A 12,548-nucleotide genomic window follows, 5' to 3' on the forward strand; every position below is an offset into this window, starting at 1 on the left:
TTCCACACTTGATCTCTGATTTCATGCATCCTCATTCATCCTTAACTGCCATTAAGAAAAGTGTGGCTTTTCAGGACCATCCATCCCAAACGTCCTCTGCCAACATAAATGATGTCTACAACAATGGGGACCCAATGCACTACAGGAAAACATTAGGACTTTTTTTTTTTTTTTTTAAATGCAAACCTGCAGTTTCCAAAATTGATCTCCTTCTGTCTTCAAGACAGCATCTCAAATCTTTTACACTCCCCAGTCCATCACTCTAATGTTAAAGGAATCCAACTCTTTCCAATTAGCTCTTTGCCTACTAATTATCACACAGAGGATGGTGACACACTGGAACAGGTTGCTCAAGAAGGTTGTGGATGCCCCTGGATTCCTGGAGGCATTCAAGGCCAGGCTGGATGTGGCTTTGGGCAGCCTGGTCTGGTGGTTGGCAACCCTGCACATAGCAGGGGGTTGAAACTGAATGATAAAATGGATCAATTTTATCTAGATTATATTTTACATTGTCCCATAACCCACTACAACTCCCAACAAATTCTGCTGGTGTTTGTTGCCAGGACAGGATTACACTTGTACAAATCAGAGTTTAAAAAAGAAATCATGGAAAGACCAATGATTATTGGAGGCGCTAAAAAGTCTCACAGAATTAAATCCATAAAATACCTCAATAATAAAGGTTATCAACAATATTAACGACAAAAGAAATACTAACCTCAAGGTACATAATACTCCTAGCTTCATGAGTTTAAAAGTCAACCAATATAAATTAAAAAAACAGAGCTCTCAAGCTGCCACTCCAAAGAAAAGATACATCGTTAAATGGCAGAGACAACTGCCTTCAGCAAAGAACTTCTCATCGCTGCATCTACACTATGATCAGGAAAGATTAAGCTTAACGTTGAGAAATGTCAATTCCCAAAAGCATAGATCAAAACTTTACAACCATCTCCCCTTTCATCATGGCCAGTGCCTGTTGTACAGCAGAATCTTACCATAGTAAAATACTAGACACATCCATTCCACCTTCATTATAGCATGTTTTCTTACTTAATAAACTTTCATCAGCTTAAATGAACGGTTGTTATTAGTTGAGCTAACAGCCACATGATAATACTCCAGAGAGATATCAGTGCTTGTTGGTGCATTAACCAAGAGCAGAGGGGCTGAGGTCAAGCGCGTGCCAATGCAAATGAAGCAGTATTAGGCAGTAGCAGCTTAATGTACTAGACTGTCTCAGATAATGAAAATTACAGGATAAAAAGAATGAGATAAAGTTATCTGTAAGTGTAGTAACAACAACAACAAAAAAAAAGATGTTTCAAAGGGAACAAAGCCTTCCATTTTCTCATGTTTTCAACTGTACCCTAGCAAGGTGAGGATTTTTTTTTTCTGTTCTTTTCATATTTAGAAGAAGAAGGAATAGAAGTGAAATATATTCTAATGATACATAGCACCAATGCTTCTCAAATAAAGATCTTATAAGTACTCTTCCAAATTTAATTATTTCAGCTTTACAATGCTCCTTTGGGGCAAACAAATAATGCTAATAAGCTCTGTCATCTGAGTAAAGGTACAGCATTCAAAATGAATCTTCAGGAAAGACTAAAGAAAGCTCATAATTTCCTTGTTTACATCTGAATCACTAGCACACATCACAGCCATGCAGCAGCTTAATAAAAGCAAAGCTGCCTTCTTTGTCTTCCAAGCCTCAATAATGCAACTATCAGAAATAATAAAGTCTGCCAATCATTAAAAACTAGGACAAAATAGTTCTTTTAAGTATAAATGCTTTGCACACATCAAACCTAAAATGAGACGCAACCCTGGAGATGTCATCTTCTCAATTCTGCTTTTTAAAGGGCTTCTTCGAAAGCCGTTGAGTCTACAATGAGAAGACACTGTGCTAACTGGGGAAAGACTTCAAGGCAAGAAGTAATGAGAAGTATTACTATTTTTGTAATTCAAAAGAAAGAATCTGAAGCAGAGCCAAAACTTAAACTCTGTAATAAAAAAATTTCTGTAGAAATCCAAATGAACAAAAGTCTCTTATTTTCAGTGAACGCATTAATTACAAAATTACAACGCTCTTCCATTGCAGTGTTTGAATTCCAGAATTGAAGAAACAAAAGGAAAGACTTGCTTTATTAATGTTCTTTGTTTCAGCTGAAAGGAATGCAGGCAGTAAATAAAATGCATACCAAAAATTCTGTTCCTTTTTCAAATTATTTATTTCATACACGTAGTATGAGATGTCACCACACCTTACTTTTAACTGAAAGCCTCTCCTCATCCTACACTAAGGAAAGCAGCCACATTCAGACAGAGATCTTATGTACCATTCAAACCCTGTGCCCAGGGTTACAAACATCCAACATTTTCTGGGAAGATGTAATGACTCCAAATGCCACATAAACTCTAGGGGAAACTGTTTTCAAAAAGGACACTTCCCATGGGAGCAGTGGAGTCATCGACCCTGGAGGTATTTGAGAAAAGGGCAGATGTGGCACTGAGCGATCACAGAGTCATAGAATGGCCTGAGTTGAAAAGGACCACAATATTCATCGAGTTTCAACCCCCTGCTATGTGCAGGGTCACCAACCACCAGATCAGGCTGCCCAGAGCCACACATCAAGCCTAGCCTTGAATGCCTCAAGGGATGGGACATCCACAACCTCCCTGGGCAACGTGTTCCAGTGTGTGTGAAAAACACTGTGTGAAAAACTTCCTCTTAATCTAATCTAAGCCTCTCCTGTCTCAGTTTAAAACCATTCCTCCTTGTCCTATCACCGTCAACCCTTGTCAACAATCATAAGGCTGTGGGAGTGGGCATGGTGATGATGGGCTGACTGCTGGATTGGATGATCTAAGAGATCTTTTCCAACCTTAATGATTCTATGATTCTTTGATTACGAGATGGGAAAGAAAAGGCCAAATAGGTGAGCAGCATTCCTTCCTTGGTCCTGAGAAAATAACAGAATCATAGCATCAGCAAGGTTGGAAAAGACCTCCAAGATCATTCAGTCCACTGTACTGGAAAATATTTTCATATTTTAGCTTCTTGTTTGACTCCCCCTTTCCAGAGGAAGCCAAATCCTTTGTCATCGTGCACTACTCTCCAAATATCTTACTCATGGTTTGTCTATCCTCTTTCCTTTATTTTTGCCACCTCTCCATTTTCACTGCCTCAGTAGCTTTACAATTATTCCTGCATAACATGTCTTCTTATTAGAATGTCTTCTGACTGTAGTCCCACCTCCCAGAGCCCATCTGAAAAAAAATTAAGGAACTTTAGTAAAATGCTTTATTATGCAGACACTGGAGTTGACCAGCGTTTCTAATTTCGACAAGAAAGTTCCTGACAGAAGGATTAGATTTCATAACAAACTATTATAAAAAAATAGATTCATTAACACTACAGATCTTAACAAAGGAGTCTCTAAAGCTGTGTAGAAATTCATTTAACACATCATAAGGATGCAGTGGTAAACTCCATGCTCTGAGTGGGCAGTATCAACACAAATGAAAATGACCACACTTACCTGCAAACAGATATCCCTCATCTGTGCAACTGGATGTTATGTTAAGTACACTTAATTGAATGCAACAACGAAACAGTCACTCAGGTCTAGAAACTCAACCAACTGGCAACAATGCAAATTGGCACTAAGACAGCAGTCAGATCTGAGAAAAGCCCAATGCTATTATTCACTTCAGAAAGGAACAAGAGACATTATTCTTCCCTTGACAGAAGGAAACTAAAATTGTCCTTAACATTGAAAAAGGAAGAAAAGCTGATGTTGGAGTGTTCCCTGGCCTACTTCTTGAGAAACAAATTACTCCCTCTCTTCAACTTTCTACTAATTTAGACAATGACAGACAGACTCAAGGAAAAGGATGTGTTCCTGAGTAAAACACAGACACGCATCGGTTCCTAGCTCTGTAACATAACGAGGTGTGATATCAAACCAAAGTGAACAACAGTCAGAGGGCTCCTTACTTCCTCCTTCTCATCTATTCTTTGCTTTCTGTCCTCCTCTTAATAAAAAAAGAATTCAGCTGGTATGGCAGTAATCCTTACTCTTATCCTATGGATCTATTTGTGCAGTTTCACACTGTTCTGCTACGTGCTACAGTCCTGCACTCAAAGGAACTGTACTCTTACAATAAGAAATCAAGTTCAGAGTAAGCATACTATGGTCTATGGGATTTAAAAGTTGTTTTTAAAAGTCTATACACTTTGACAAAGTGATATTAGCTCATTAAAATTGCAAAGCTGGACAGTTAAAAGCCAAGCAATGCAAAGAAAGTAGCCTAAGCAATTTTCATTTAATTGTGTTATGATATGACCTTTAATTACTTGATTCAACAACATTTCTTCCTACAACTGTTTTCAGCATTTCATCTCTTAGACTATTTAAACAAATGAAAATATAAATTTCTCCCCATGGGTACCTCATGGGTCAAAAGTAGAGCCAGAACAATTAGATCAACACCACGGACCTCTATGCTATTTGAGTTAATTAAGAAACTGTAGTCGCAGGATATTGCCCTTCAAAACATCACCCACTGCTGAAGGAAACTAGCCATGAACCTCTAAGCAAGAGCCCTTCTGTCCTCACCCACAGACCATCCTACTGTGCCCTCTTCTTCAAGATTTGACTAGACTATAGTGTTCTGTAGCCCAGATCTTCTCTTCCAGCCTCAGATGAGAATAATTCAGATTCCTGTCTTCCAGCAATTACAGGAATGCCTCCAGGCCAACAGCTATATAAGTCAGCCCCATCTTGCCTCCATGACCAGCTGTGCTGCTCTTCCATTGAGACAGTGCACTGCCTTCTTATGAAGCTCCTTCCATGTTAGAATTCCTCTCTCAGCACCGACTGTGCTCAACAGTAAGAACAAAAAACACATACATGTGTGCACCTTCACTCAATTGCGAAACTGAGGGGAATTTCACTTTTAGCAGTGATGTGAGTCACAAAACAGATCCTTTACAGATTGATGAACAAACTCATACTTCAAAAAAAGCAAATACAAAAGTTGAAGATAACTGAAGTGTTCTGTCTCAATCAGGAGTTTGGGGTGCTCTGGACCCTTTTAATTTCTCCAGAGTTTTACTGTTCAACAGAAGTTGGAACTGGAATTTCAGGACAAAGTGTGCAACATGCAGTTATAGAACAGCAAACCCTGGCCCTGCTCACAGGAGTGCGTATTATAAAGACACCAGAACACACAACGTGAACAAATGATAATCAAAGCTCACCTGCACTACGTTAGACAAATATAGAATGAGAAACACAATAACAGCCTCTTAAAATTGTTAACTTCATACCGTCAAAAGATATTCTTTGCATCTTGTTCATGCTGCTGGGAAAAGCTGCCACTCTTATATTAATAATTCTTCCCACCATTACTCAGTCATTGCACATTAGAACCAGCAGCTGGAGAGTTCTGACTGATAATGAAACCTGTAACAAGCCATCTTCAGCCGTCTTTTCCAAACAATAAGGGAATTAAAATTTCAATTTAAATGCAGAGGTTTGAAACACGCTTCAGTGGCAAAATTACTTCAATTAATGTGAGTGGAATACAAAGAACAGACTGCAGAAATGCATTGCAGCAACCAGAAATTATGCTATTAGCGTGCTTGCATTTACCTAACGCAGCAACTGCAAAGGTCTAATTTAGACTGTACATATCACAAAGCTACAGGCAACAATATTAATCGGTGCTCCAATTTCAATGTGAGGGATACAAGCTCCCTGTCAGATCACTCTGGGCTTTTCGTAAGCCAGGAGCATCTGTTTACCTTGAGGAACAATACAGAAGACAAAGAGATCCATAAACATTCTGCATTTCTGACAGGTTAGTCATTATTTTACATAATATTCTTATCATAAAAAAGGAGAAAGGATTTATCCTGCAGCCAGAGAGCAATTACAACATCACAGTCTTGCAGAGGCATCATTAAGAGAAGATGGCAAAAGCCAATGAGCCCACAGCAATTTTTGTATATAGAAAGGCTTCGAATGCAGGTTGGTTACTATTTCTCTGTTTCAGATGAAATTTGTCTTCAGATGAAAATTTAAAGAGTAAATGAGCAGCTGAAAGCATTTAATTTTCACTCAAGTTTTCACTACATTCCTTGATTTAATAAAAATCCAAACAGCAGCTTCTATCATTATCATTTGACTTCTTTAGAACAGATACTCCATCATGGGGCAAAAGTAATGAGATATACTACAGAAGTTTGTACTTCTAGTACTGTCTGTATCATGTAGGCTTGGGCAATCTTACCTACACATGCATACCACATTTACACACATGCATGTACGTATACATGGATATACAATAGAAACTGCACACAATATATTGCAAACTGTTAATGGTTTTTCCCCCAGAGGGTGGTGACACGCTGGAACAGGTTGCCCAAGGAGGTTGTGGATGCCCCATCCCTGGAGGCATTCAAAGTCAGGCTGGATGTGGCTATGGGCAGCTTGGTCTGGTGGTTGGTGACCCTGCATACAGCAGAGGGTTGAAACCGGATGATCACTGTGGTCCTTTTCAACCCAGGCCATTCTACGATTCTATGAATACAACTCATGCATGTATTACAAAACATTTCTAAAACGTATGAGCATTACAAGTCATGTCATTTCTCTTTTTACACTTCTTATCTTTCATTTCCGATAGAAAATGATTTTTTTTTCTGCAATTTCCCACTGAAAAGAATTTTTCAACAAAAAGAAACCCACAAGCAAACTAGCTCAAACCTATCAATAAAAGAAATTATCAGCACTGGTTGACATTTCAACCAATAACGATATTAACACTGAATAGAAATGGATACATTACCAACCCAGATGACTTACAGACTGGTAGGAAAGATATAAGACAATAATTATTAGTTCAAATATGAAGGAAAGTGAGACTCTAAGGAGAATAAGTTTGAGAGTGTCCCTGGAAGATGGTTTTGAAAAAGAGAAAAGGGAAAATTGTGACCAGGTTACAGAAAGATGACTGCACCAGATGAGGCATGAAAACAGAACATGTGCAACAGAAAAGACAAGGAAGGTGATAATAGGATGAAATCAGGCAAGAAAGCGTGACAACAAAAATCAAGATACATTTACACAAGCCATCAGAGTAAATGAGGAGACTGCCTAGAGGTACAGAAAAAGTCAAATTTAAGGTAAAGTAAGGGAAAACAGAAAATGAAGTAACAGTTAGGCTCTAGGAGTACAGGATGGCAACACTGAGATTTTCAGCTCTTCGTCCTGTTAATGAATGAATGGTTTATTTTAAAAAGTGAACTGAGGTCCTGGGCAGCCTGGTCTAGTATTGTATGTGGAGGTTGGAGGCCATGTATGTGGCAGAGAGGTTCGTGATCCTTGAGGTCCCTTCCAACCCTGGCCACTGTGATTCTGTGAAGAGGCACAGCTAAGATTGAAGTTGCGAGAAATGCAAGTGACAGTGAAGTTAATAAAGAAACAAAAAAGAAAGCAATGAAAAGACTTCTTTAAAGCATTATTGGCTAAAAAAAGGTGAATATTTTTGCCTTCACTTCTGAATTATAGAATTGTTGAGGTTGCAAGGACCTCTAGAGATCTTCTAATCCAACTCCCCTGCTGATGCAAGGCCAGCTGCAGCAGGCTGCCCAGGACCATGCCCAGTCTGGTTCTGAAAATTATCAACAGATACTCCATAATCTCTCTGGGCAACCCATCACACTGTTCAGCCATCCTTGCAGTGAAGTGTTCTCTTACATTCTGATAAAATTCCCTGTATTTAATTCTGTGCCCAATGCCTCTTGTCCTGGCTTTGGGTATCGCTGAGAAAAGGTTGGCTGTGTTTTCTCTGCAGCCTCCTATCAGATCAGATCTCCACATTTCTTTTCCAAAAGCTAAGCAGTCCCAGTGCTCAGAGCTTCTCCTAATAGGAGAGATGCTCCTGCTCCCAAAACCATCCTTCTGGCCTTTCACCAGCCTTGCTCCATAAAGTTCTTCCCTCCTGTCCAGTTCTGAGATCCTCAGTACACATGTCAAGAATGGATATAACCTCTCTCAAACTTTTTGGTTACTGTACAAGATATTTTCAAGAAATAAAGGACTGGAGTCTGGTTAGGAAATCTGCTTGTTAAGTTTAGAAATGAAAGAGATATTTAAACAAGTTCAGGAAAATTGTCTCCACCACAGGATAGGAAATGGAAGGTATGCTTGTAAAAGAGGTGGAAACATAAAAATACTTGAAGGTAGGGAGGAAAGAAGAAAAATAAGCTGCAGATAAGGAATGAGGATCAAGAGTCCTGGTAAAAGACATGGAGGAAGACAAAAGAAGTAATCACACCTGAATAGTGAAAAATGATTTCCTGAGTAATGATTGATGCTGTGAGTGCATTCTGGGAGATGAACTCGGAAAGAAATTGCGTAATTCTTCCACAACAAAAATAGTGTTCAAATAACTTATAAGATATAAAGAATGATGCAACACAGGCACCTGGGGAATTCATTTAAACAATATTTAAAATATAGGAAAGCAGGAAGAGACATGTTAGCATACAGAACAGTTCAGGAGAAGTCCGAAGAACATTTGGAGAGCTACATGAGAACGCTGAATGAAAAAAAAATTGCGTAGAGAAATATAAAGTTCCAAAAGCAGCAGGAAATTCTATGTGCAGATCAAATGGGTAAAGAAACAACTGGTTATAAAAAGGATGAGGACAAATAGGCAGGTAAAGACAGCTCTGAAGGTACAAAATAAAAACAAGAGATAACTAAACAAGATCAGAGACACGACCCAAAGTCCAGGCAGAGAAGATCAAAACAAAAACAAACAGAAACTTCAGTTAAAGAAAGCAGCAACTGACAAAACAAGTAGGAAAATAAAAAGCAAATAACATAAAAACACAAATGGCAGATCTGCCTGCAGATGATCAGACAGTTGATCAGAATATTTACACTGAGTATCTGCCCAGGACAAGGTATGACATCTTACCAGCATGTCTGTTGCATTGAGGTAGTGCTTGCTGGCCATGCACTGCTCCAGCTTCTGGGGCACTTGTTTGATGTTCTCTATCTCATCCAACAAATTCAGGACATGTTTGTGTTCAATTCCTTCAATCCACAACTTGCGCAACTCATCCCTCTTGCAATGCAGCAGCATCTTACATGACAACAGGTTCTCTTTCACCTACAAGGAATGTGTCAAAAGACTAATTAAATCTGTCCCTGTAACTTGCACTTCTAACACAAATCAGCCCTTTCCCATACCTACTTCATTAGGAATTCCAAAAATATCATGAGACAATAATAAAATTCAAGTTCTTTAAAATTGCTTGTTATTCCTCTAGCTAAAAGAAACTGGAATTGTTTTCAAAGTGAAATGCTTTTAGTATAAGTTTTATACTATTAGTGAGAAGTCAACTGAAGTATGATAACACAAATAAATGCAGGATCCTATTAACCGTGACCAAGGACTTATTTGCAGTTCTGCAAAAATCATTTCAGTATTTTGGCATACAACAACAATCTAATTTGCAATGAAAGCAAATAAACCACTACTAATTTTTCTGCTGTAAACATTTTCCATCTGTCTATTGAATCTTCTGGCACATCCCCTCCCTTCCTTCAAGTTGCGTGTCAATTTCTTGAAGCCTAATTGTCTGATGCTACAATCACTTTTCCAATACAGCAATATCAGGCTTGTTTCTACGAGATCAAGTTTCAATGAAACAAATAGCTGTTGGGATACAATGCAACTCAGCATTTCTATTTCTTATCAAGGCTATTTTATAACCTAGAGAACCACCTTAGCATTTGCCATTCTCAGTTTGAGCCTCATACCATCGTATGTCAGACGCCTGTCCAACTGACAAAGTCTCTTCTTGTTCTATCCCACCCTTAACAAGAAGCAGCTTTTCTTATCCATACTCCTTGGTCATACCCATAGCCTATATTCTCTGCTTTAAATTTCTCCTAATATCCTCTAATAAGGTCAGTACAACCTAACTTTTCTTACATAATATAAATCAATCACGTATTAAAACATGGAAGCAATTAACAACACAGCTTCAGCTTCACACATTGCTTTCACACTACTCTAATTTTTGAGATAAGTTTTGAATACTCAGGCTTCAGTCTTCTCTCAGGAACTCTCACTGAATTACACATGAAGAGAGACTCTGAGAAGTAGGCCCTTCCACTTATTTTTTTAAATAGCAAGACTTCAGAGTACTCCAGAAATCCCACTTCGATGCACCTTGTCCACATAAAGGCAGTTAGCCTTTAGAAGATGCCAAACGCATGGACAGAGCAAAATACAGACATTTGGTGATTAGATATATAGGGCAGCCTCTAGGCAGCCAGAAGAGACTGACTTCAACACAATAACATTATTCTTTTCAGAAAGGCATTATAAAGTTTAATGCTGAAAAACCCACAGACCAACAGAAAAGCTAATGTAAGAGTGTTATAACTTGCCACAAAAGCAAAGGGAAACTAAAACGCACAGAGATTTCGTTTTGGACATAATCCCTGTTCAATACCTTAATTAAAAATGTTTCACTGACCTAGCATACCATCAGCACTGGATTGCTGTTACACAGAGCAAAACTGGGTCAAGTACAACAATTGTGAGGTTAGAAGGAATCTCACAAGACATTTCTACATCTGTCCTTGCATGAAAGATGATGAATTATATCTACATTTGGGAGCACAGACAGGAATGAACAGCAAGTCTTTAAGAACCAACCTCCTTGTAGCAGGTCTAAGTGCTTCTCCTTTGTAACTCAGTTTTACAGGTAACAGCTGTAAAGCTACATCCCAAACCAAGCCAAAAGCAAGCTGTTCCCATCAGGTATTCATGCAAGACCTAACTACAGAAGGCAGATACACAGAGGGATCTGGACTACCCATCATTTCCACAGTTCCTAACATAAGTAAATGCCTGTGAAATCAAAATCAAAAGGAAGTCTGATAGTGTAATACAGATTGATGACAAATCAGATCTGGGGTCTCCCATGAGATTAGGGCAGAGCTACTGCAATACGTGCTGACCAAAACTAATAAGAAAACTTAAATATCAAAAGGTCCTCCACCTTTACAGTCTTTCTTCCAGGCAGGATCAAAAGGTCTCCTCTCTGTATGTTTGTTTTGACCTCTGCAAAGCTTAGTATACTGCGTGAAAACAAGCCACCTATACAGTTTACTTCAAATTTAGTGCAATTGATCTCTGCTTTCAAAGCACTGAGCTTTGTACATAAATCCTGGAATGAACTCTTACCCTTGGAAAGCATCAAGGTGTCTCATTCTCTTTGAAAATGCTAAATGAAGTTTAAAAGGCAGAAGGGTCAGTACGTAGCCCCAGAAGGGTCACAGCCTACTGCTCCTAAGGCAATACTGTGAAAGGTTCTGAGACCTCCTCAAAGCCGGGAAAAATAAATAAATAAATGAAACAATTCTGATGCTCAGTTTGCAAAGTTTAGGTGAGGCAAACCACATAGCAAGTACAAGACAGGACAGGAGACCAAAGAATTTATCTATTGCTACAGTAATCAGAGCTGGAAGGAGAGAGCAGATGGAACAAGTCCACAACAAAGAGCGCCAGAGTTATTTATTGACACACAACTGAAGCGTGAGCGCTCAAAACACAAAAATACATGAGGGCACAGAGTTCATGTACATTCACACAACAGAACTGAATTTGGAAATAGCACCAAAATTCATATTCTCTGAGGAAAAAAAACAAGCTGATGATTCACCCAGACTACTCAGGAGGTTGTTGGAGGCCAACATATAAAGACATGAACAGATCAGATTGAAAGGTGTTAGTTTAGCAGCCCTTAAACTTCTAAAACCTGACAGCAACTTGTCCAGACAGTAAATGGAGGACACTGCAAATCTTTGCTCTTCTTATCCTCCTCTAATTTTTCTCTTTAATTACTTGTGTTCTCAAAAGACAGCAGGAGATCCTATCGAAAACACACTGGCAGTAAGACATAGCCTGGGACCGCTGCATTAAGACTGGATGCTCTGCTCCCAGCAACACCACAGTTCCATCAGCAGCCAGCATTGCTTTCTCAATTCAATTTTTAGTTCACTTAAAGATGATGACAAGTAACTGGAAAAAAGGTGAGAAATGAGAGGTTAAAACATGAGCATGTGTTCCACCACCAATAAGAGAACAGAACTCAGGAAAAGAAGTTGCATACATTTGTACCAAGACTAGAGGCTACCAAGAGGATGCAAGCAGAGAAACACATGTAAAGTCAGCCTTCACCTGTTTGATTTTGTTCCGGGAGTTGGTGATGCGCTCTGTGATGCTCTGGTAGGTGCGAATCGCAGTGGTGAGCTCAGTGTAGTGTTGGACAATGAGCTCATCCAAATCCCGGTCGCACTTCTCATAAGCTTCTTCCAGGCGTCCCTTCTCATTCTCCCGGTCCTCAACATCATCACTGGTAGACAGAGTCCTAAGGATAAAAATTCAGATGTTTTTAAATTACTGATCAGGACAAGCTGCTGCTTCTTAAAATATTCACCATGTAC

At 39.0% G+C, this 12,548-nt stretch overlaps 1 protein-coding gene across 1 annotated transcript in view; it reads right to left on the reverse strand.

Annotated features, from left to right (window-relative positions):
* EXOC4 (exocyst complex component 4) overlaps window positions 1-12,548 on the reverse strand; it is a 392,686-nt gene that overhangs the window by 360,275 nt on the left and 19,863 nt on the right. The window contains exons 2-3 of the mRNA XM_010710270.4: window positions 12,283-12,472; window positions 9,001-9,195 (exon numbers count right to left, since the gene is read on the reverse strand). Coding sequence (XP_010708572.2) covers window positions 9,001-9,195; window positions 12,283-12,472 — 385 coding nt within the window. The remainder of the gene's footprint in view (window positions 1-9,000; window positions 9,196-12,282; window positions 12,473-12,548) is intronic.

Source organism: Meleagris gallopavo, chromosome 1 (assembly GCF_905368555.1).
Source record: "Meleagris gallopavo chromosome 1, MGAL_WU_HG_1.1, whole genome shotgun sequence".
NCBI classification, from domain to species: domain Eukaryota; kingdom Metazoa; phylum Chordata; class Aves; order Galliformes; family Phasianidae; genus Meleagris; species Meleagris gallopavo.